At 52.4% G+C, this 20,125-nt stretch overlaps 1 protein-coding gene and 1 long non-coding RNA gene across 3 annotated transcripts; one reads left to right on the forward strand and one right to left on the reverse strand.

Annotated features, from left to right (window-relative positions):
- Positions 1-2,871: 2,871 nt before the first annotated feature.
- LOC103876593 lies at positions 2,872-18,925 on the reverse strand. 2 transcript variants are annotated; one of them, XR_002516304.1, is made up of 3 exons: positions 17,999-18,925; positions 3,206-3,366; positions 2,872-3,087 (listed from the first exon to the last, which is right to left on the reverse strand). It is a non-coding gene; the product is annotated as an uncharacterized LOC103876593 (long non-coding RNA). The 2 variants fall into 2 exon arrangements; XR_004176652.1 differs by lacking the exon at positions 17,999-18,925 and adding an exon at positions 5,361-5,583.
- On the forward strand, positions 6,256-7,675 carry TEX44 (testis expressed 44). The gene has a single exon (XM_003908076.5). It carries the CDS (start codon positions 6,293-6,295, stop codon positions 7,529-7,531), a length of 1,239 nt encoding a protein of 412 aa, XP_003908125.2. The 5' UTR covers positions 6,256-6,292; the 3' UTR covers positions 7,532-7,675.
- Positions 18,926-20,125: the final 1,200 nt, after the last annotated feature.

Here is a 20,125-nt window from a genome sequence, read left to right on the forward strand (position 1 = left end):
CCCAAGACACTGCGACTCTGGAGGCGGCCCAAATATTTCCGGAAGAGCGTCCCCGGGAGAAACAAGCTTGACCACCGCATTATCCTCAAGTTTCTGCTGACCACTGAGTTGGCCACAAAGAAGACAGAGGACAACAACACACTGTGTTCATTGTGGATGTCAAGGGCAGCAAGCACCAGATCAAACAGGCTGTGAAGAAGCTCTATGACATTGATGTGGCCATGGCCAGCACCCTGAATAGGCCTGATGGAGAGAAGGCTTATGTTCAACTGGCTGCTGATTATGATGCTTTGGATGTTGCCAACAAAAATGAGATCATGTGGCTGGGTGCGGTGGCTCACACCTATAATCCCAGCACTTCGGGAGGCCAAGGAGAGTGGATGACCTGAAGTCAGGAGTTGGAGACCAGCCTGGCCAACATGGCGAACCCCTGTCTCTACTAAAAATACAAAAAAATTAGCCAGGTGTGGTGCTGTGCTCCTGTAGTTCCAGCTACGTGGGAGGCTAAAACAGAAGAATCGCTTGAACCCGGGAGGCACAAGTCGCCATGAGCTGAGATCGCACCACTGCTCTCCAGCATGGGCCATAGAGCGAAACTCTGTCTCAAAAAAAAAAAAAAAAGGCCAGGCGCAGTGGTTCACGCCTGAAATCCCAACACTTTGGGAGGCCAAGGTGGGCGGATCGCCTGAAGTCAGGGGTTCGAGACCAACCTGACCAACATGGAGAAACCCCATCTCTACTAAAAATACAGAATTAGCTGGGCGTGGTGGCACATGCCTTGTAATCCCAGCTACTCAGGAGGCTGAGGCAGGAGAATCACTTGAACTCGGGAGGAGGAGGTTGCGGTGAGCCAAGATTTCACCGTTGCACTCCAGTCTGGGCGACAAGAGTGAAACTCCATGAAACTCCATCTCAAAAAAAACCAAAAACGGGATCATCTAAACTGAGTCTGGCTGGCTAATTCTAAATATATATATATCTTTTCACCAGAAAAGAAAAAAAACTAAAAGTAGGAAAGTTTTGAACTAAGTTAAGATGGAGAAAACTTTCATATATATTTTATTTTGTATTTTATTTATGTACAGAATATATCTGAAATATATATTGTCCACATAACAGAATAAATATCTTTTGTTCTATACTAATCTCATTTAATATTTCTTTACAAATAAGTAATCCTTTATATTTTGTTCCCCAATTTTAATAAATCTCTCTGCCTTTGCCATCAGTGCCTCTTCATTCCACTGGAGCCTTCCTTGGCACAGATTTTCAAGCATATGGAAACTTTTTTTTTTTTTTTGAGATGAAGTTTCACTCTGGCTAATTTTGTATTTTTAGTAAAGATGGGGTTTCTCCACTTTGGGCAGGCTGGTCTCAAACTCCCGACCTCAGGTGATCCACCCGCCTCGGCCTCCCAAAGTGCTAGGATTACAGGCATGAGCCACCGCGCCCGGCCCAAGCATATGAAATGTAACAAGGGTCAACATAAAGTGCAACATGTAGAATCAAAAACTGAATTCCAAATACAGAGTTTGTCCTCGGTGCCTATAAAATGCATGATGGTTTTAGTGGGCCACATGAGGGGACATTAAAAACTTTCTAACTATTCTCAACACACACACACAAACACACACACAAAGAAAGAAAGAAAGAAAATGGCCAGGCGTGGTGGCTCATGCTTGTAATCCCAGCATTTTGGGAGGCCAAGGCAGGCAGATTGCTTGAGCCCAGAAGTTCAAGACCAGCCTGGGCAACATAGTGATACTTCATCTCTACAAAATATTTAAAAATTAGCCAGCCATGATGCACACACCTGTAGTCCCAACTACTCAGGAGGCTGAGGTGGGAGGATCCCTTGAGCCCAGGAGGTCAAGGCTGAAGTGAGCTATGATTGTACCACTGCACTCCAGCCTGGGCAACAGAGTAAGACCCTGTTGAAAGAAAAAAAAGAAAAAAGAGAGAGGGGGAAGAGGAAAGAAACAGAAAGAAAAGAAGAGAAGTGAAGGGAAGGGAAGGGAAAGGAAGGGAAAGAAAAAAGAAAAGAAAGAGGGAGGGAGGCAGGGAGGAAGGAAGGAGGAAGGAAAGAAGGAAGGGGGGGAGGAAGGAAGGAAGGAAGGAAGAGGGGAAGGAGGGAGGGAGATGGAAATGATGTGAGGTGATGGATATGTTAATTAGCTTGATTGTAGTGATTATTTCACAGTCTAACGTACATCAAAACATTAAGTCAGCCAGGTACAGTGGCTCACATCTGTAACCCTAGCACTTTGGGAGGCCGAGGCAGGTGGATCACAGGTCAGGTGTTCAAGACCAGCCTGGCCAAGATGGTGAAACCCCGTCTCTACTAAAAATACAAAAATTGGCCAGGCGCAGTGACAAGCACCTGTAATCTTGGCTACTTGGGAGGCTGAGACAGAAGAATCGCTTAAACCTGGAGGCCAGAGGTTGCAGTGAGCTGAGATCGTGCCACTGCACTCCAGCCTGGGTGACAGAGTGAGACTCCACCTCAAAAAAAAATGAAGTCATATACCTTAAATATATAGGTTTTTATTTCCTGGGTGAAGATAGGGAGCAGGGAGAACTTTCTAACTAAAAGCAGGGAGCAGTGTGGGGTGTGGGGCTTTGGAGTCAGACGGATGCCACTGACCTTGCTATGTGCTTGGTTTCTCTAAGCCTCAGTTTCCTCATCTGAAAAATGGGGAAATAACCCCTGCCCAGCATCAGGCCTACTGGCACTCAGTGCCTTATGCTACTCTTGATTGTTTAGGACTGAGAAATATTCAAACACAGACCAACCACTTGACAGGGATCTTGTAACTGTTAGAATTGCATTAGGATTACGAGTAGCTGCATGTAATAGAAAACCAAAAATAATCATTTGGGCACATATAGTGTTATTTTCCCTCACATAAAGGAATTCCAGAGGTTGGCGATAGTCTGGTCTGGTGGCTGCCAGACAGCTCCAACCATGGGACCCAGGGTCCTTCCATCCTTGCTGGGTCCACCCTCTTAGTGTGTACCTTCCACCCTCAAGATTACCAAGAGGGTTGCTGGACCAAGAGGGTTGCTGTTGCTCCAGCCTTCACATTCCTGATAGGGAGAAGATCAAAAAGATGTTAAACACTTTGAAGGATTCTTTCTGAAGTTCCACTCAATACTTTCTGCTTACTTCTCAATGGCCAGAACATGGTCACATGTTCTTACCTACCTGCAAAGGAGGCTGGGAAGTGTGTTCTTTTAGCTAAGACATAGCGGTTCTCAATAAAATCAGAGTCCTGACACTAAGTGTCAAAAGACAAAATTACAACAAGTTTACTTCAAAGCTGTCAGTTGGCTTTGTGATTCTAGAATCAGGCAACACTTGATTTCCTAAAATAGAATAAGGGTTCCAATGAATCAAGCAGTAAAAGTTGGCTTTACAGACAGGAAGAGGGTGGAAAAAAGCAGAAACTAAAAAACAAAAACCAGGCTAGGTGCAGTGGCTCACACCTGTAATCCCAGCACTCTGGGAGGTGAGAGGTTCACTTGAGCCCAGGAGTTAGAAACCAAGTTGGGTAACATGGCGAAGCCCCATCTCTACAAAGAATTTTTAAAATAGCTGGACGTGTCGGCGTGTACCTGTAGTCCCAGCTACTCAGGAGGCTGAGGTTGGAGGAGTGATTGAGCCCAGGAGTTCAAGACAGAAGAAAAAAAACAAAATAAAACAGAGGGAACTTCATTATCATGCCACTTGAAGATTGAAACTGGCCTGTTTCTGTAATGTCACCACTTTGGGAGGCTGAGGCGGGCAGATTCCTTGAGCCCAGGAATTCAGGACCAGCCTGGGCAACATGGTGAAATTCCATCTTTACAAAAAGTAAAAACAAAATTAACCAGGTGTGCTAGAGTGTGCCTGTATTCCCAGCTACTTGGGAGGCTGAAGTAAGAGAATTGTTTCAGCTCAGAGTTGCGATCACACACTGAACGCCAGCCAAGGCCACAGAGCAAGATGCTGTCTCAAAAAAATACCCGGCGAGATGGCTCACATCTGTAATCCCAGCACTTTGGGAGGCTGAGATGGGTGGATCACCTGAGGCCAGGAGTTCGAGACCAGCCTGAGCTGAGGCACGAGAATAGCTTGAACCTGGGAGGCAGAGGTTGCAGTGGGCCGAGATTACGCCACTGCACTCCAACCTAGGCAACAGAGCAAGACTCTATCTCAAAAAAAGAAACTGGCCCATTTGGGAAACTGGCAATCATCTCTGTCTCCCGGTGATTTGGAACCTCAGTGTGAGTGACCCCATCTTGACGTTTAGTCCAGTCTGCTGGGGCCTGGTGCAGGAGCCTCATCCGAAGCAGTGGCCTCCTATAATTTCTATTTAGCAATTGTCTGACACTAAGGAAGAAGGTCATCTGGGATGGGCAGCCACCATTCTCTCCAGGACTCCTTCACAAGCTACAGGCTGTACTCATTGGCCCCTCACACTCCAACAAGCCTGGGTTTGCCCTGTGACCTCTGAGGTGGCGGCAGGGTATCTGCGGTGAAAATAAACACTCAGTGAGCGAGGAGCCTGGTGTCAGAAGTACAGCCAGCCTCAGAGGGTTAAGGTGGAGGCCGGCTGGGCTGAGTCAGTAAAAGGAGTGGGAAGGGAAGGCTTGATCCCAGAGCAGTGGAGGAGGGAGGGAGCCAGCCAGGAGAGGCAGCAGGAGAGAGGACAAGGGCAGAGAGTTTCAGGGAGGGGAATTTTCCATACACGTATGACCATGCTGCTGATGGTACAGCTCAGCGCTGGCAGCAGCTGTCACCTGCTGGTGTGGTGGAACCGGTTCTAATGGGAGGCCTCTGTCTGCATCAGCCAGCATCATTACCATGCCAGTCATTAGATATGTCTTTTTTCTTTTTTAAGGCACAGGATCTCGCTCCGTCACCTGGGCTGGGATGCAATGATGTGATCATAGCCCACTGTAGCCTTGAACTCTTGAGCTCAAGAAATCCTCCTCCTGGGTCTCAGCCTTCCCGGTAGCTGGGACTACAGGTATGCACCACCATGCCCAGCTAATTTTTGTTTTATTTTTTGTACAGACAGGGTCATACTACTTTGCCCAGGCTGGTCTTGAACTCCTGGGCTCGAGCAATCCTCCCACCTTGGCCTTCCAAAGTTCTGGGTTACAGGTATGAGCCACCATGCCCAGCCCCTCATTGAACATTTTTAATATGCCTCCTGGGTAAGAGAGAGTGCTGGAAAGCTTAGTATTGAAGCCAGACAGGGTTCAAATCCCAGATTCAGCTCTTATTAGTAGTGTGGCTTTGAGTAAGTCACTTATTCTCTGTGAGGCTCAGCGTGCCTGTGTGTAAACTGGTATACTAGTAGAACGGTACCTACCCAGAGTTGACGGATGATGGGAAGGATGCTACGCACCTTTTCCCGCCCATAAGCTGTCACTAAATGTTAACCGATAACCCCTGGAGAAGCACACACACACCAGACTGAGTCTTCCTCTCCAACCATCTTCTTAACATAGGTTTTTGTGGTTTTTTTGAGATGGAGTTTCGCCCTTATTGCCCAGGCTGGAGTGCAATGGTGCGATCTCGGCTCACCACAACCTCTGCTTCCCGGGTTCAAGCGATTCTCCTGCCTCAGCCTCCCAAGTAGCTGGGATTACAGGCACACACCACCACGCCCAGCTAATTTTGTATTGTTAGTAGAGACGGGGTTTCTCCATGTGGTCAGGCTAGTCTGGAACTCCTGACCTCAGATGATCCGCCCGCCTCAGCCTCCCAAAGTGCTGTTATTACAGCGTGAGCCACCGTGCCTAGCTAAGCACAAGTAGGTATATCAAACTCCTGACCTCAGGTGATTCCCCGACCTCAGCCTCCCAGAGTGCTGGGATTACAGGAGTGAGCCACCATGCCCAGCCTAAATTGGGGTCTTGAGACACCAGTATAGACAGAGAGGTGCCGGGAGGGGTCCCTTATAAACACTGTTCTAAATCAACATCTGCATCCCTTCTCATTTGTCAAAGTCACAACTCTCACTCCTGTGGCCCTGTGGCTGTACTTGCCCCTGTATACATGCCTCCAGCCCTTTCCAAAACATTTGTCATTGTTTCCCTATGTACCGGCAAAGTTGGCAACAAACTGTCCCATAGACTTAGCCCACTTGGAAGGCTGCTCCAGAAGCTCAAGACCCTTGCTCTACGGGTACCTGTGACATCACCAGTGGCCACAGTCCCTTGTGACCTCGCCACTTGGACAACTCAGCCCAGCTGGGTTGCAGCCACTCCCTCCAACTGCCACAAATAGCAAAGGGCATAGATGACCCCAGGAGAGCCCTCGGGAGAGGCCGGCTCCACCAGCAGCCCCACACATGGCACTCCCGGGTCCCCCCTGGGCAGCGTGGCTGACAGCGTGTCTAAGGACAGCCCAGCAGGAGGGCCCCAAGGTCAGGTCCCACTCACAACAGATGTCTTGGCGGTGAGCAGCTCTGCCGCATCCACCGACCAGCAGGATATAGATCAGGCCTCCCTCAAGACGGCCACCCCCGAGGCCATGTCAACATCTGGAGACAAAGACAAGGGTGCAGTTGTTCCAGAACACGGCCAGAAGACACCCAGAAAAATCACACCTCTGCTTCCCAGCCAAAACCCAAGTCCCCTGCAAACATCTATGAGCCTTGAGAATCCAACGTGGGACAGGCAGGTTCAAGACACAAGGACAAGTCAGAGTCTAGTGGTTTTCCCAAGTCACCTCCTGGGTAAGGACAAGACGTCACAAATGGCGAGTGTTCCTGAGAGAGAGCCGGAGTCAGCCCCCTTGGCCCCCAGTGCTGAGCCACAGTTCCCCCAGCACACGGAGGCTCAGCCCGTCAGGAGTGATGCTGACCACGTCACCGCAGGTGTCAATGGCCAGCATGGCCCTCAGGCTGCCAGCACCACCAAGGCTGCTGAGGAGAAAGCTGAGCATCCAAAGGCCCCATACCCTGAAGCTGAAGCTTTGCCATCTGATGAGTCCCCAGTGGCAATGGGGGCAAATGTGGTGGATGGCTTAGGAGACCTGCAGGCTTGGTTCTTCCCTCCACCTCCAGCAGGCAGTGTGTCCCCATCGCCTGGCCCCCACGAGGTGGCCCTGGGGAGGAGGCCCCTGGACCCCAGCCTGTACATGGCCAGTGAGGAGAATGGCTACATGTGCTCCATGACCAGTCTGCTGGGCAGGGGCGAGGGCTCCATCAGCTCCCTGGCAGACATCCTGGTGTGGTCCGAGACCACCATGGGCATGGCCATAGCCACAGGCTTCCTGGACTCCGGCCACAGCACCGTGGCAGATCTGCTGCACAGCTCGGGGCCCAGATTGCGCTCGGTCCCCAGCCTGCTGGGAAGCGTCAGCTCAGCCTTCTCCTCCGGGCTGATGTCAGGGACTGGCTCAGCCCTGCGCACCCTCACCCATGTGCTGGAGACAGTGGAGCAGAGGACGGTGGAGGGCATCCGCTCGGCCGTGCGCTACCTGACCAGCCACCTCACCCCACGCCGGTTCCAGGCTGACCCCAACTATGATTAGATCCCTGCACAGGGACCCCCGAAGGCCTGGTTCAGTGGCCTCCAGAGATCCCTGGGACCCTCACACCCTGCTCCCTTGCCCATTCTTGCTCTGGACGGTTCCCCCAGCCCATGCAATAAATCACCAGCGAGCGTTTATTTCTAAGCACCAGCCTCCTCCCTTGGGATGCAGTGAGCAACAAAACAGTGACAGGACAGGAGGGCTTAGGGTGTGGTGGAAACAATGTCTCCTGAGGGTTTCTCAGGCTGTCCCATTCAGGGGTTGGGGGCAAATGTGCAGACACAGAAGAGCCTGGGCAGAGCTGGAGGCAGTGTGGTAGGGGGTATCTCAGACCTGCAAAAACCCATCCCTACTGAACCTCCACCCAGGTAAGCTCCTGAGGAGCCTTCCCTGGGGCCTAGGCTGGCCCAGCAGGCTCAGGCTGAGAGGCACAAGAGGCTGTACCATTGACAGTGCTGAGTCAAGCCATGTGGGTTCAAACCCCAGCACCAGCACTTGCCCTGGGCGAATCACGTCACTCTCAGCCTACTTAGCTGTAGAAAGGAGAGAATAAATCCATACCGTGATGCTGTTATAAGACAGAAGGGAAGCGATGCAGGCCATAACGCATGGTGTCTGGCACTTGATAAGCCCACACATGGTGGCTGCCATTATCATTATCCTCCAATGAGCTGGGGGTGCAGAGGGAGCAGGAGTCTAAGCAAACCGACTGTCCCGGTTTGCCTCGGACTAAGGGGGTTTCTGGGTTGTAGGACTTTCATATTTAAAACTGGAAAACCCCAGGAAAACTAGGATGAGTTGCTCACCTTAGATCCAGGTCTCTTTACATGGTGGTTACTCTTGTCTGTGAAGATATGCATCTGGGAAAGCATTAGCAAGGCCCAGCCTTGAGTGCAGCGATGGCGCAGCCATCTGCTTCGGAAGCCGTTAGCCCACCCTCTGGCTAGACCCTGTGCAGCACCCGGTGGTGTGACCTGGCGAGTGATGCCCCAGCTGGATGTCCGCTCCGGCCCCGCCCTTAGCCGAGTGCCCTCAGCAGCTCTCACCCGCACGCTTTCATGTGCGGCCTTGGCCACGGATGGTTCACTCGTCCTTCCTGGTTCCCAGCAGAGTCTCCAAATGGGAGCCCTGGGGCCGCAGCCAGCCAACTGATGGGTTGTTTGACCTACATAGTGCTTCTCCAATTGTAAACTAATCGCTAGCATTTAAAAAATAGATCTTACAGCCGGGTGGAGTGGCTCATATCTGCACTTTGGGAGGCCGAAGTGGGTGGATCACTTGAGCTCAGGAGTTCGAGACCAGCCTGGCCAACGTGGTGAAACCTGGTCTCTACTAAAAATACAAAAAAATTAACTGGACACAGTGGTGCAGGCCTGTAATCCCAACTACTCAGGAGGCTGAGACAGGAGAATTGCTTGAACCTGGGAGGCAGAGGTTGCAGTGAACCAAGATCACACCACTGCACTCCAGCCTGGGTGACAAGAGCAAGACTCCATCTCAAAAAAAAAAAGATTTTGCGTTAAAATCTGGATTTCTGCTTCTCTGGGAAAATCTAGGGCCCTCATTTCTTCAGGACCCCAGGCAGCAAAACTGCCTGCTTTAGGGTATATGTGCTCACTGTCCACCACAGCACACCTGGCATGCATCAGGGACCCATGTCACCAGCCCCGCCCCGCGCTGCAGAAGGCTCACATGAGGAAGGGTGATGCCAGGCCCCAAGGTGGATACAAAGATGAGCCCGGTGTGCATACCTGCTTCCTCCAGGAGCTGCCACTTTCTTTTTTTCTTTTTTTGGATGGAGTCTCACTCTGTCACCCAGGCTGGAGTGCAGTGGGACACCATCTCAGCTCACTGCAGCCTACATCTCCCAGGTTCAAGCAATTCTTCTGCCTCAGCCTCCTGAGTAGCTGGGATTACAGGTGCCCAGTACCATGCCCAGCTAAGGTTTTGTATTTTTTAGTAGAGATGGGGTTTCCCCATATTGGCCAGGCTGGTCTTGAACTCTTAACCTCAGGTGATCCGCCCCCCTTGGTCTCTCAAAGTGCTGGGATTATGGGCATGAGCCACCTTGCCCGGCCCAGGAGCTGCCACTTTCTGTAGGTGCAACGGGAACTGTCCCCACGTCATGAAAGCAACTAATTCAGAGGAGTGAGATTGTAGATTTAGATCCCAGTAATCAGGGGATTCTCAAAGAACCAATTAAACCAGTCCCTAAAAGAGAGAAGGAGGATGCCTCCTAGACAGACGTAATAAGAACAAAAGCCGAGGCAGGCATGGTGGGGGTGCTGGGGGGTGGTTGTGAGCAACTAGGGCCCACTGCAGAGGGCAATCTAGTTGCCAGGGTGACCTCAAAATGTGCTCATTCATGCTTTCTTTCTTTTTTTTTTTTTTTTTTTTTGAGATGTATTCTCACTCTGTCACCCAGGCTGGAGTGCAATGGTGCAATCTCGGCTCACTGCAATCTCTGCCTCCTGGTTCAAGTGATTCTCCTGCCTCAGCCTCCCAAGTAGCTGGGATTACAGGCATGCACCACCATGCCCGGCTAATTTTTGTATTTTAGGAGAGACGGGTTTTGCCATATTGGCAAGGCTGGTCTCATATCCCTGACCTCAGGTGATCTGCCCGCCTCAGACTCCCAAAGTGCTGGGATTACAGGCATGAGCCACCATGCCCGGTCTCACTCATGCTTTCTTTTTTTTTTTTTTTTTTTGAGGCAGAGTCTCGCTCTGTCGCCCAGGCTGGAGTGCAGTGGCACAATCTCGGCTCACTGCAAGCTCCGCCTCCCGGGTTTACGCCATTCTCCTGCCTCAGCCTCCCGAGTAGCTGGGACTACAGGCGCCGCCACCACGCCCGGCTAATTTTTTTTTGTATTTTTAGTAGAGACGGGGTTTCACTGTGTTAGCCAGGATGGTCTCGATCTCCTGACCTCGTGATTCGCCCGTCTCGGCCTCCCAAAGTGCTGGGATTACAGGCTTGAGCCACCGCGCCCGGCTCACTCATGCTTTCAATAAAAAAAATTTTTTTTTAGATGGAGTCTTGCTCTGTCACCCAGGCTGGAATGCAGTGGCGCAATCTCGACTCGCTGCAACCTCCGCCTCCTGGGTTCAAGCAATTCTCCTGTCTCAGCCTCCTGAGTAGCTGGGATTACAGGCACACACCACCATGCGCAGCTAATTTTTGTATTTTTAGTACAGTTGGGGTTTCAACATGTTGGCCACACTGGTCTCGAACTCCTGACCTCAGGCAATCCTCCCTCCTCAGTCTCCCAAAATGCTGGGATTACAGGCGTGAGCCACCGTGCCCGGCCTCAACAAAAATTTTTTGTACATCCACTATGTACCAGGCACTGCTAGACCCTGAGACCACAAGGGTGAACCAGCCGTCAGACGGAACAGAAACCTAACTCAAACCAGATTAAGCAAAGAGATGAGTCAACCAGCACAACGGCCGGGTGTGGGCTGGGCCGGGCCAGGGCCAGGGCTCACCCTGGTCCTCAGGGCTCTGCCGTTCCGACTCGGCTCCCCGGGGCTGGCCCCCTCCGTGGTCAGGAGGCTCAGTCACCTTCCGAGAAAAGAGAAGCTTGTTCCCACTGGCTCTGGCAGGAGAATTGGGGGAGGACGCTGCCGGGCCTGGCTTGGTGCCTGTGCCCTCCCCTGAACCAATCACTGAGGCCACAGGAATGAAATCTCTCATCACCTGGCCTGGGGCCAGGGTCAGACCAGAATTGGGGCCTTCCCAGGGGAAGGGATGCTGGGCCCACAGCCAGCAGAGTGGTAGCAAGTATGTCCTTTGGGTCCAGCTGTCTTGAATCCTGACTCTCCTTCCCACAAACTGTGTCACCTTCAACTTCCCGTGCTCAGTTTTCTCACCTACAAAGTGATAATAGTACCTTCCCACAGGACTGTTGTGAGGATTAAATTAGTTAATGTGTCAAGTGCCTAGAACAGTGCCTGGCACGTAGTCGAGTGCTATGTGGTCACAGTCGTCCTGATGATTACTGCAGACGGGCCTGCGCAGCTGTGTGCCAGGGCATTCATGACTTCATTACAAGGGGAGTGAACATGGGGATGCGGCAGCTGCACACTGGCAGTTACCTGAGCTGAGTCTTTGCTGTTGGAGAGAGAAGGGCAAAGGCCTGGCAGCATGGCGATGGTGCCACCCTTGTGCAAAAGGGTGATGGGGGTGGGGGCTGCTCTATGAAGAGACAGTCCAGACCTGTGGCACTCAGGCTGGCAGGGAGGGGTGGCAAAGCAAAGGGAAAGGAGACATCGCAGGTGACCAGCTGGATTGAGGGGCCAGGAAAATAACCGTCATGATTTCTGGGTGGCTTGAGCCTGGGCAGTTAGGAGACTTGAGGTGTCCCTGACAGATGGTGGGACATGAGGAAAGGGTTAGTGGAGGCTGGTGGGAAAGGACTAGATCATGTGTTTGTTTTTTTGTTTGCTTTTGTTGTTTTTTTGTTTGTTTGTTTGTTTGTTTTTTATTATTATTTTTTGAGACGGAGTCTCGCTCTGTCGCCCAGGCTGCAGTGCAGTGGCGCGATCTTGGCTCACTGCAAGCTCCGCCTCCTGGGTTCACGCCATTCTCCTGCCTCAGCCTCCTGAGTAGCTGGGACTACAGACGCCACCGCGCCCAGCTAATTTTTTGTATTTTTAGTAGAGACGGGGTTTCACCGTGGTCTTGATCTCCTGACCTTGTGATCCGCCCACCTCGGCCTCCCAAAGTGCTGGGATTACAGGCGTGAGCCACCGCTCCCGGCCTTGTTTTTGTTTTTACAATTTTTTCTCGCTACGTTGCCCAGGCTGGTCTCAAACTCCTGGGCTCAAGCAATCCTCCTGCCTTGGCCTCCCAAAGTGCTGGGTTACAGGCATGAGCCACTGTCCCAGCCATGTTTGCTTTTAGAAATGTTGAGTTTCGCCGGGCGCGGTGGCTCAAGCCTGTAATCCCAGCACTTTGGGAGGCCGAGACGGGTGGATCACGAGGTCAGGAGATCGAGACCATCCTGGCTAACACGGTGAAACCCCGTCTCTACTAAAAAATACAAAAAACTAGCCGAGCAAAGTGGCGGGCGCCTGTGGTCCCAGCTACTCGGGAGGCTGAGGCAGGAGAATGGCGTGAACCCGGGAGGCGGAGCTTGCAGTGAGCCGAGATCGCGCCACTGCACTCCAGCCTGGGCGACAGAGCCAGACTCAGTCTCAAAAAAAAAAAAAAAAAGAAATGTTGAGTTTCAGCCAGGCACGGTGCTGTAATCCCAGCACTTTGGGAGGCTGAGGACAGTGGATCACCTGAGATCAGGAGTTTGAGACCAGCCTGGCCAACATGGTGAAACCCTGTCTCTATTAAAAATACAAAAAAATTAGCCAGGTGTGGTGGTGGGAACCTGTAATCCCAGCTACTCGGGAGGCTGAGGCAGGAGAATCGCTTGAACCCGGGAAGCGGATGTTGCAGTGAGCCAAGATCACGCCATTGCACTCCAGCCTGGACAACAACAGTGAAACTCCATCTCAAAAGAAAAAGAAAAGTGGCAAGCTAGCACACTTTTTCCCATCAAAGTGTTTATGAGGGGCTCGTATTGACACCTAGAGGTCACTGCTACCCAACAAGGACATAGCTCATGCCCAGAACAGGGAAAAGTTATGAAGTCCCACTGGAACCACACAGCTCTGCCTTGCATTGCATTCTGCAGGGCCAAGTTCCCAGTCCCCCAGGGGGCTGTGACAACCACGCCACATTGGTTGCTTTGAGTCTCCAGGGCCCCACCCCTGGCCGACTCACTCTGTGCTGCCTTGAAACCCACTCAGTCCAGTGTCTGCTGGATGGACCCTCCCTGCTAGCTCTTCTTGATCCTCCCCTCCTTGCTGTGGGGTAAACAGTTGTGTTGGCAAACCCACCTGGCAACACATGGGGACCCCCAGGGATCCAAGTACTATCATACCTGGGGAGGCTGTCAGGGCTGCATGCTCAGGGCCGGGGTGTCCAGTACAGAAAGAAAGGGTACGCTCCAGCTCAGGATGGATGGCTGAGGGAGACATTGTAGAGTGAGAAAGAAAAAGCCCAGAGACAAGAGAAGAAGAGGAAGCAGTTCCCAAAACAAAACACAGGAGCAGTCGGCAAGCGGGGTGACCCGGCCCATCAAGGGGACCTGGGCTTGAAGGCATGGGGATCACCCCCAAAATATGCCACTTTGGCATAAGGATTATTTGAGCTGAAGGCAATTGAGAAAAAGCAGACAGGATGAGCTTTCTGCCCTTTCCCTTTCTGCCTGAAATACAGAATGTACATTTCTTTATGAAGCCCCCTTACCTTGCCCATACCAGGAAGGGGAGAACGGCCTTATCACTGGAGAGAGATGGAACCGAGAAGCATCTACACAGACAAGTCTTATTAAATAGCCCTGTCTACCATAGTGTCCCCCATATGTTTACCTTCCCACAGCTTACCACCCTTAAAAAGTCCAGAAGCCACTTTCCTTTGCCTTATCACTTCTCTACAAATTTATCATCCTTTGTTAGTATGGTATAAAGCCATCAAGTCTGCTGGGGTTTCTCTTCTATGAAGCACCACCACCTCCTCCATGCCAGGTAACACTTTTAACATTAAGGAGTCACGCTGCACCTATTCTGGTTTAGGGGTCCACTCGATTTGAAAAACAAAAACAAAACTTTTAACATCAAATAAAACGTGTATGTCTTTTCTGTGTTTTGTTTTTGTTTGTTTGTTTTTGTTTCTGTTGTTTTGAGACAGAGTCTCACTCTGTTGCCCAGTCTGGAGTGCAATGGCACAATCTCGGTTCACTGCAACCTCCACCTCCCAAGTTCAAGCTGGGATTCCAGGCATGTACCACTATACCTGGCTAATTTTTGTATTTTTAATAGAGATGGAGTTTCACCATGTCTGGCAGGCTGGTCTTGAACTTCTGACGTCAAGTGATTGGCCTGCCTTGGCCTCCCAAAGTGCTGGGATTCCAGGCGTGAGCCACCGCACCCAGTCCTTTTCTCCTGTTAATCTGTCATTTGTCCAATTATTTTGCAGACCCAGCTACTGAACCTAAGAGGGTAGGGAATACTTTCTCCTCCCCTATAAAGGCCCCACGTGGTCCACTGCGTTCAACGGATGAAAACTGAGTAAGGGGGAGCACTATTAACTATTGAGGAGAAGCAGTTACTAGAGACAGAAGGAGGGGATAAAGAATGAGCAGTAGAATAAAAAGATGGCTGTGTGTAGGATCCTCTTCTGTGTTGAGAAGTGAGGTATAACAAAGCCACAAATTCATCCCTACAAAGCCTGGCATTTCCTCACTCAACATATCAGGGAGCCTGGTTCTTGGCGCCTTCTGTTTATATGTTAGGGTTAACGCTTGACAACGATCAGCATTTCTCTAGGATCAATAGCCATCTTTTCGGTGTGTTCTGCCAGGAGACATTGGCCAAGTAAGCTGAGGTCTGCACCAGCCAATAGGCATGCAGGCTGGACCAGGAGCCAGCAGGGCAGGCACAATGTCCTAACACCTGAGCCCAGTAGGGGATGGACTAAGGGGAGGGCACCAACAAGTCCTGGCAGACATCAGAAGGGTGTCTACCAGGCCGACCCGGCCTACCCGGCCTCCACCCCAAGGTTGGACTGTCCTGACCCCCTCAAAGAAGGCCTTGCTCCTCCAGCCTCTGGGAGTACTGTCGTTGGACAGCCTTCAGCCTCAGCTTCTGCAGAGAGCACCTCACCCAAGGTGGTGAGGTCCCGGGTGGCCCAATCCCCACACTGGTCTGTGCAGGGGTCTGAGGTCTGACTATCCTGACCCAGCTTGGGATAACCGTAGCTCCAGAGCTCCCGCGGGGCTGGCTGGGCTGTTGTTGAGCCTGCACTACAGGATCAACCTCTCCCTTTCCCACTGTCTTCATTCTGCTCCTCTTCACAGGGCGTGATCCCAAATAGACATCCTGTGCACCAAACCCTGGCTCAGGGCCTGCATTCTGGGGAAACCAAGATATTACCATAGGCTGCTAATTTCTCCCATCTGAGATGTGTTGCGGTGGGGATGGGGGGGGAATTCAAAACATAGAAAAACTTCAAAGTTTTTTTTTTATGTCTCTCTTTTTTAAAAGTTAAACATTTGGGGCAACTTCGAGAATGGTAAAGAAACCAAATCTTTGTCAGTGTTTGTACTTGCTTTGTAAGGATAATTTTTTTTTTTTTAATTTTGTCAATACATCTCTGCTGGCAGGAATGTAGGACAATATTTCTGTTTAGTCTGTGGGCCCGTAGCTAATGGGTTAAAATTTCTATGCGACTGTCGTCCAGGTTATAGGTTTGGCTGGGTGAGGTATAGCTTCTATCAGGGAAAAGAGTGTCTCTAAAACAAAGGGATCACACATAGGACACTCCCCCAAGGAGGATGTGATAAAGTGTAGAGGTAAATGAAGTACTTAAGTACGTATTTAACTATTGAAATGAAAGACCTCCCCCTGGCTAAGAGGTAGCCCTATTTCCTAGACTGACTTGATCTTGAGCTTCCAGAGCCCCTAAGGACACGGACTGCGCCCTCTGCTGGAGGGAAGGCACCACCAGCCCACACTATGGGGGCCCAAGAGCGCCATGGCTCAACCTGTAAACCCAGCACTTTGAGGCCAAGGTAGGAAGATGGTTTGAGCCCAAGAGTTCGAGACCAGCCTGGGCAACATAGCAGGACACCATCTCTACAAAACTAAAAAAAAAAAAAAAAGAAAAGCCAGGTGTGGCAGCACATGCCTGTAATCCTAGCTACTCAAGAGGCTGAGATGGGAGGATCACTTGGGCCCAGGAGGTTGAGGCTATAGTGAGAAATGATCATGTAACTACACTCCAGCCTGGGTGACAGAGCGAGACCCTGTCTCAAAATAACAATAATAATAATAATAAAGTAAAACATAATTTTTAAACATTTTTTAAAGAAAGGGGAAAAAAGGACACAAGGACAGAGGGGCATAGACCCTCCAACTGAAGTGACTGCCAGAGCTGAACAGCACAGCAACGTAACAGTGCTCCAAGACTCAGACCTCAGAAAGCCCAGAGTCCTCCAGGAAGGACCCAGACGCAGAGCAAAGGTCTTCATGGGTAGAGTCTGACTGAGGGGTCTCAGAGCAGGCAGGGCCCACTGACCCTGTGCCTAGAAGCACGCTGCCCCACCCTGTGGAGTCCTGCACAAGTGGACTCTGTGGCCCTTAGTGTCTCCAAACCTGTTTCCTCATCTGCAAAGTGGTTCTTCCATTTGCCTCACAGAGATGCTGTGGTCAATAATGCCTTTTTTTTTTTTTTTTTTTTTTTTTGAGACAGAGTCTCATTCTGTCACCCAGGCTGAAGTGCAGTGGTGCCATCTCGGCTCACTGCAATCTCCACCTCCCAGGTTCGGGCAATTCTCCCACCTCAGCCTCCCGAGTAGCTGGGATTACAGGTACCGGCCATCATGCCCAGCTGATTTTTGTATTTTTGTAGAGATGGAGTTTCACCATGTTGGCCAGGCTGGTCTTGAACTCCTGACCTCAGGTGATCCGCCTGCCTCGGCCCCCCAAAGTGTTGGGATTACAGGCGTGAGCCACTGAGCCAGGCAATAATGCATATTTTTCAAAAACAGCATTTAACAGTGGGCATGTGACAAATGTCAGTTTTCCTTTACTGGGATTTTCCACATGATCTGTGTATTGGTGAGGAACCTCTTAATTGAAAGTGACAGAAACCCAGCATGCAGTAGCTTACGCGCAAACCGGATTAATGGGCTAGGTCAGGAAGGGCTAAGAGGAACTGGCTGTGAGGATGCTGGGTAGGAACTCAGTGCTGCCAGTACTCTGTTCCCATCACTTGTGTCCTCCACCTCCCATGGAGCTTCTTCCTCTCCACCAGGCTTCTGCTCCTTGCAGGGACAGTGGCTCCTGGAGACTCCAGGCCCACAGGCTCGTCCTTGAAAAACCAGAGAGGAAAAGTCTCGGTTTCCCTTGTTGGATCTGATCAATCCTAGGAGGAAGGACCCTGGTTGGCCCAGCCTGGACCCTGTCAGAGCAGGCTGCTCCCAGAAAGGGGAAGCAGGGACCCAAAGCAGCCTGTCGCCTGTGGCTCCCCTAAGTCCCCCACTGCAAGGGGCACTGTCCTAACCCCATCCCTCCTATATCGGAAGATTCTCCAGCAGATAATAGTTGCCTTTCCCAGAAAAATAGGCCAGGACTCCAGATGGGGTCCGATGTTTGCCTAAGGCCACACAGAGCCCACTCCTAGGTTCTGGGACCGGGGTGTGCACACCCACGACACACAAACTCGCCTGTGTATGCCCTGCACACAACCAGAACCTTCCTTTAAACACATGCTTTGGAAAGAGCAAGGCACTCAGATCTTTCAATATTCATCCCCCCAACCCCACGGATTATATTCCTTTGCATCTCTGAATTTTAAATGTTAATCAATGAGGAAATAGAATTCACCTAAAATTCTGCTTTGGCTACTCACCTCCTGTATTTTATTAGTACTTTTCAAAATACAGTCTTCAGGGAGGAAAAACACCTCCCACCAATGGGCTCACCACACTGAACTTGAACAAGGTGCGCAGGGTCCTTCAGTAAGAGATGGTTGGGATTACCCCAGCAGCAGATGGGTAAGTCGAGGCACAGCAGGGCAGGGGCATGGTGGCCGATTGCCGGTGGCCCCTGCGCAGGTTATGAGCCTTGTGTCCTGTTCTGGGTTCTGGCTTCAGCACTTTATATTCTGCTGCGGTGGGAACAGCCTAAGAACAGGGCCCGCCCAGAAACTTGGAGGTGGTCAGTGCAGATCCCTCTGGCCCCAAAGCCCTCACCCAGGGGTGGCCTGGCCTGGCCTGACTGCCCCCAACCCCAGGCAGCGGTGGAGGAGAGGGATGTCACACAGCACAAACGCCAGGGGGAGCACAGGAGTGGGGAGGGCAACCAGGGCAAGCAGAGTGGAGTGCGCAGGCCTCGCGTCTCCTCCCCCAGGGCAGGTGGCCAAGCTCAGAGATTTCCTGGGTGATTAGGGGGAGGGGCGCGAAAACGCCCCTTGCTGCCACCTGCTTCTTGTTGCCAGAGCAGGAACCCAGGTTGGGGCTTGGGGAGCAAATGAGGCTGGGACAGAGCACGGGGCAGTCAGATGGGGTGAGGCGAACAAAGGCCTCTCTCTGCGAGAGAAATCCCGACTGGCTGCGGGGCGCACTCAGGCCACAATGGGGCTTTCTCCGGCCACAGGCGGCCCGGCCAGCCCGAGGGCAAGGCAGGGCGTCTGCGCTGCCGCGGGCCAGGCGACACCGCTTCCGCGAGGGAAGAGCAGCTCCCGTGCCGGGGCCGGAGCCGGGGCCGGGGCTCCGAGGCGGGACCAAGGGCGCGGACGGCCGGCAGGGCCTGTGAGACAGGCCGAGCACCCCCAGCCCCAGCCCCCAGCCCCCAGCCCAGCCCCGCCCGGCCCAGCCGGCCCTGCCCCGCCGTCTCCATGGCTACCGTGACCTCAGCGCCTGGGCGGGGAGGGAGAGCCTGAGCCGGTTGCTACGCGACGGCCCAGTGACGTCAGGCAATTGAGTTTGGTTCCCAAGGCAACTGGCCGGGCAGCTGGGCCGGGAACTATTTGTGTCTGTCCCCAGAGGGGCTGCGGAGCCTCCAGGGTCTGGCGCAGCTGAGGAAATGCACTCCTGGCCCGGGGCAGGCGGGGGCCGGGACACAGAGGCCCTTTCAGCCCCGGGAGGCCGCGGGCCCGGGCGGGGCGGGGCGGCACCCTGCAGGAGGACGCCCGACCTTCTCCCTACTTCTGCCTGGGAGGCCCCTGGCCCGCCAGGCTTTGTCCTATTTATAAACGCGCTCCTGAGTAAACTCCCTGAAGAAAGGGGCCTCTGTGCGCAGCAGCCCGGCCCACAGCGCCGCCCTCGGCGCACAGTAGGCGCTCAGCACGGCCTTCTCATGGGACTGAGGACAAGCACTGATCCTTGGGAGCTGCCAGGTGCCTCTAGCACCCAGAACCCCTGACATCGAGCACCTGGACCCCTGTTCCCGGCGCCCTGTGAGCTGATGGGCTACATAACCTCTGGGCCGCAATGCTAGAATAAAATGCGTGGCCACTTGTTCCAAAACGATGGAGGGATGGTGTGGGAAACAGGCCCCAGCCCTGTCGACTGAGGGTGAATGCACGAGTGAAAGTGACAATACAAGGGTAAACTGAGGCAGGCGGCATCAGCCATAGAGGAGAGAGGATAAGGTTCCAACCTGGGGCGTAAGAGCAACAAGATGCGACAGGAGCAGAAGGACCATTAGGTGTGCAAAGATAAAGCAGAGACCTAAATTCGGGTCTGAGAGCTAGCCCAGGCCTGCCAGTGGCAGTGGCTCAAGACGTGGGGCGCAGGGACTGGGTCTCAGACCCAGTGATGCCATCCACCCAGGCTTCTCCCAGGCTTCTCCCCTGGGCACTCTGTCACTACAGGGTGACATTCAGGCCCCTCACGATCTGTCTCCAGGGAGCCACCACCTCCCCCAGCCCAACAGGCCAAGCACTGACATCCAAACCAACTCCCTGCCCGAAAGCCAGGGCATGCTTTGTCTGTCTGGCCCAGGGAGGCATCTGCCCATCCGTGTAAACCGCAGC

This window comes from Papio anubis, chromosome 10 (assembly GCF_008728515.1).
Source record: "Papio anubis isolate 15944 chromosome 10, Panubis1.0, whole genome shotgun sequence".
NCBI lineage: Eukaryota > Metazoa > Chordata > Mammalia > Primates > Cercopithecidae > Papio > Papio anubis.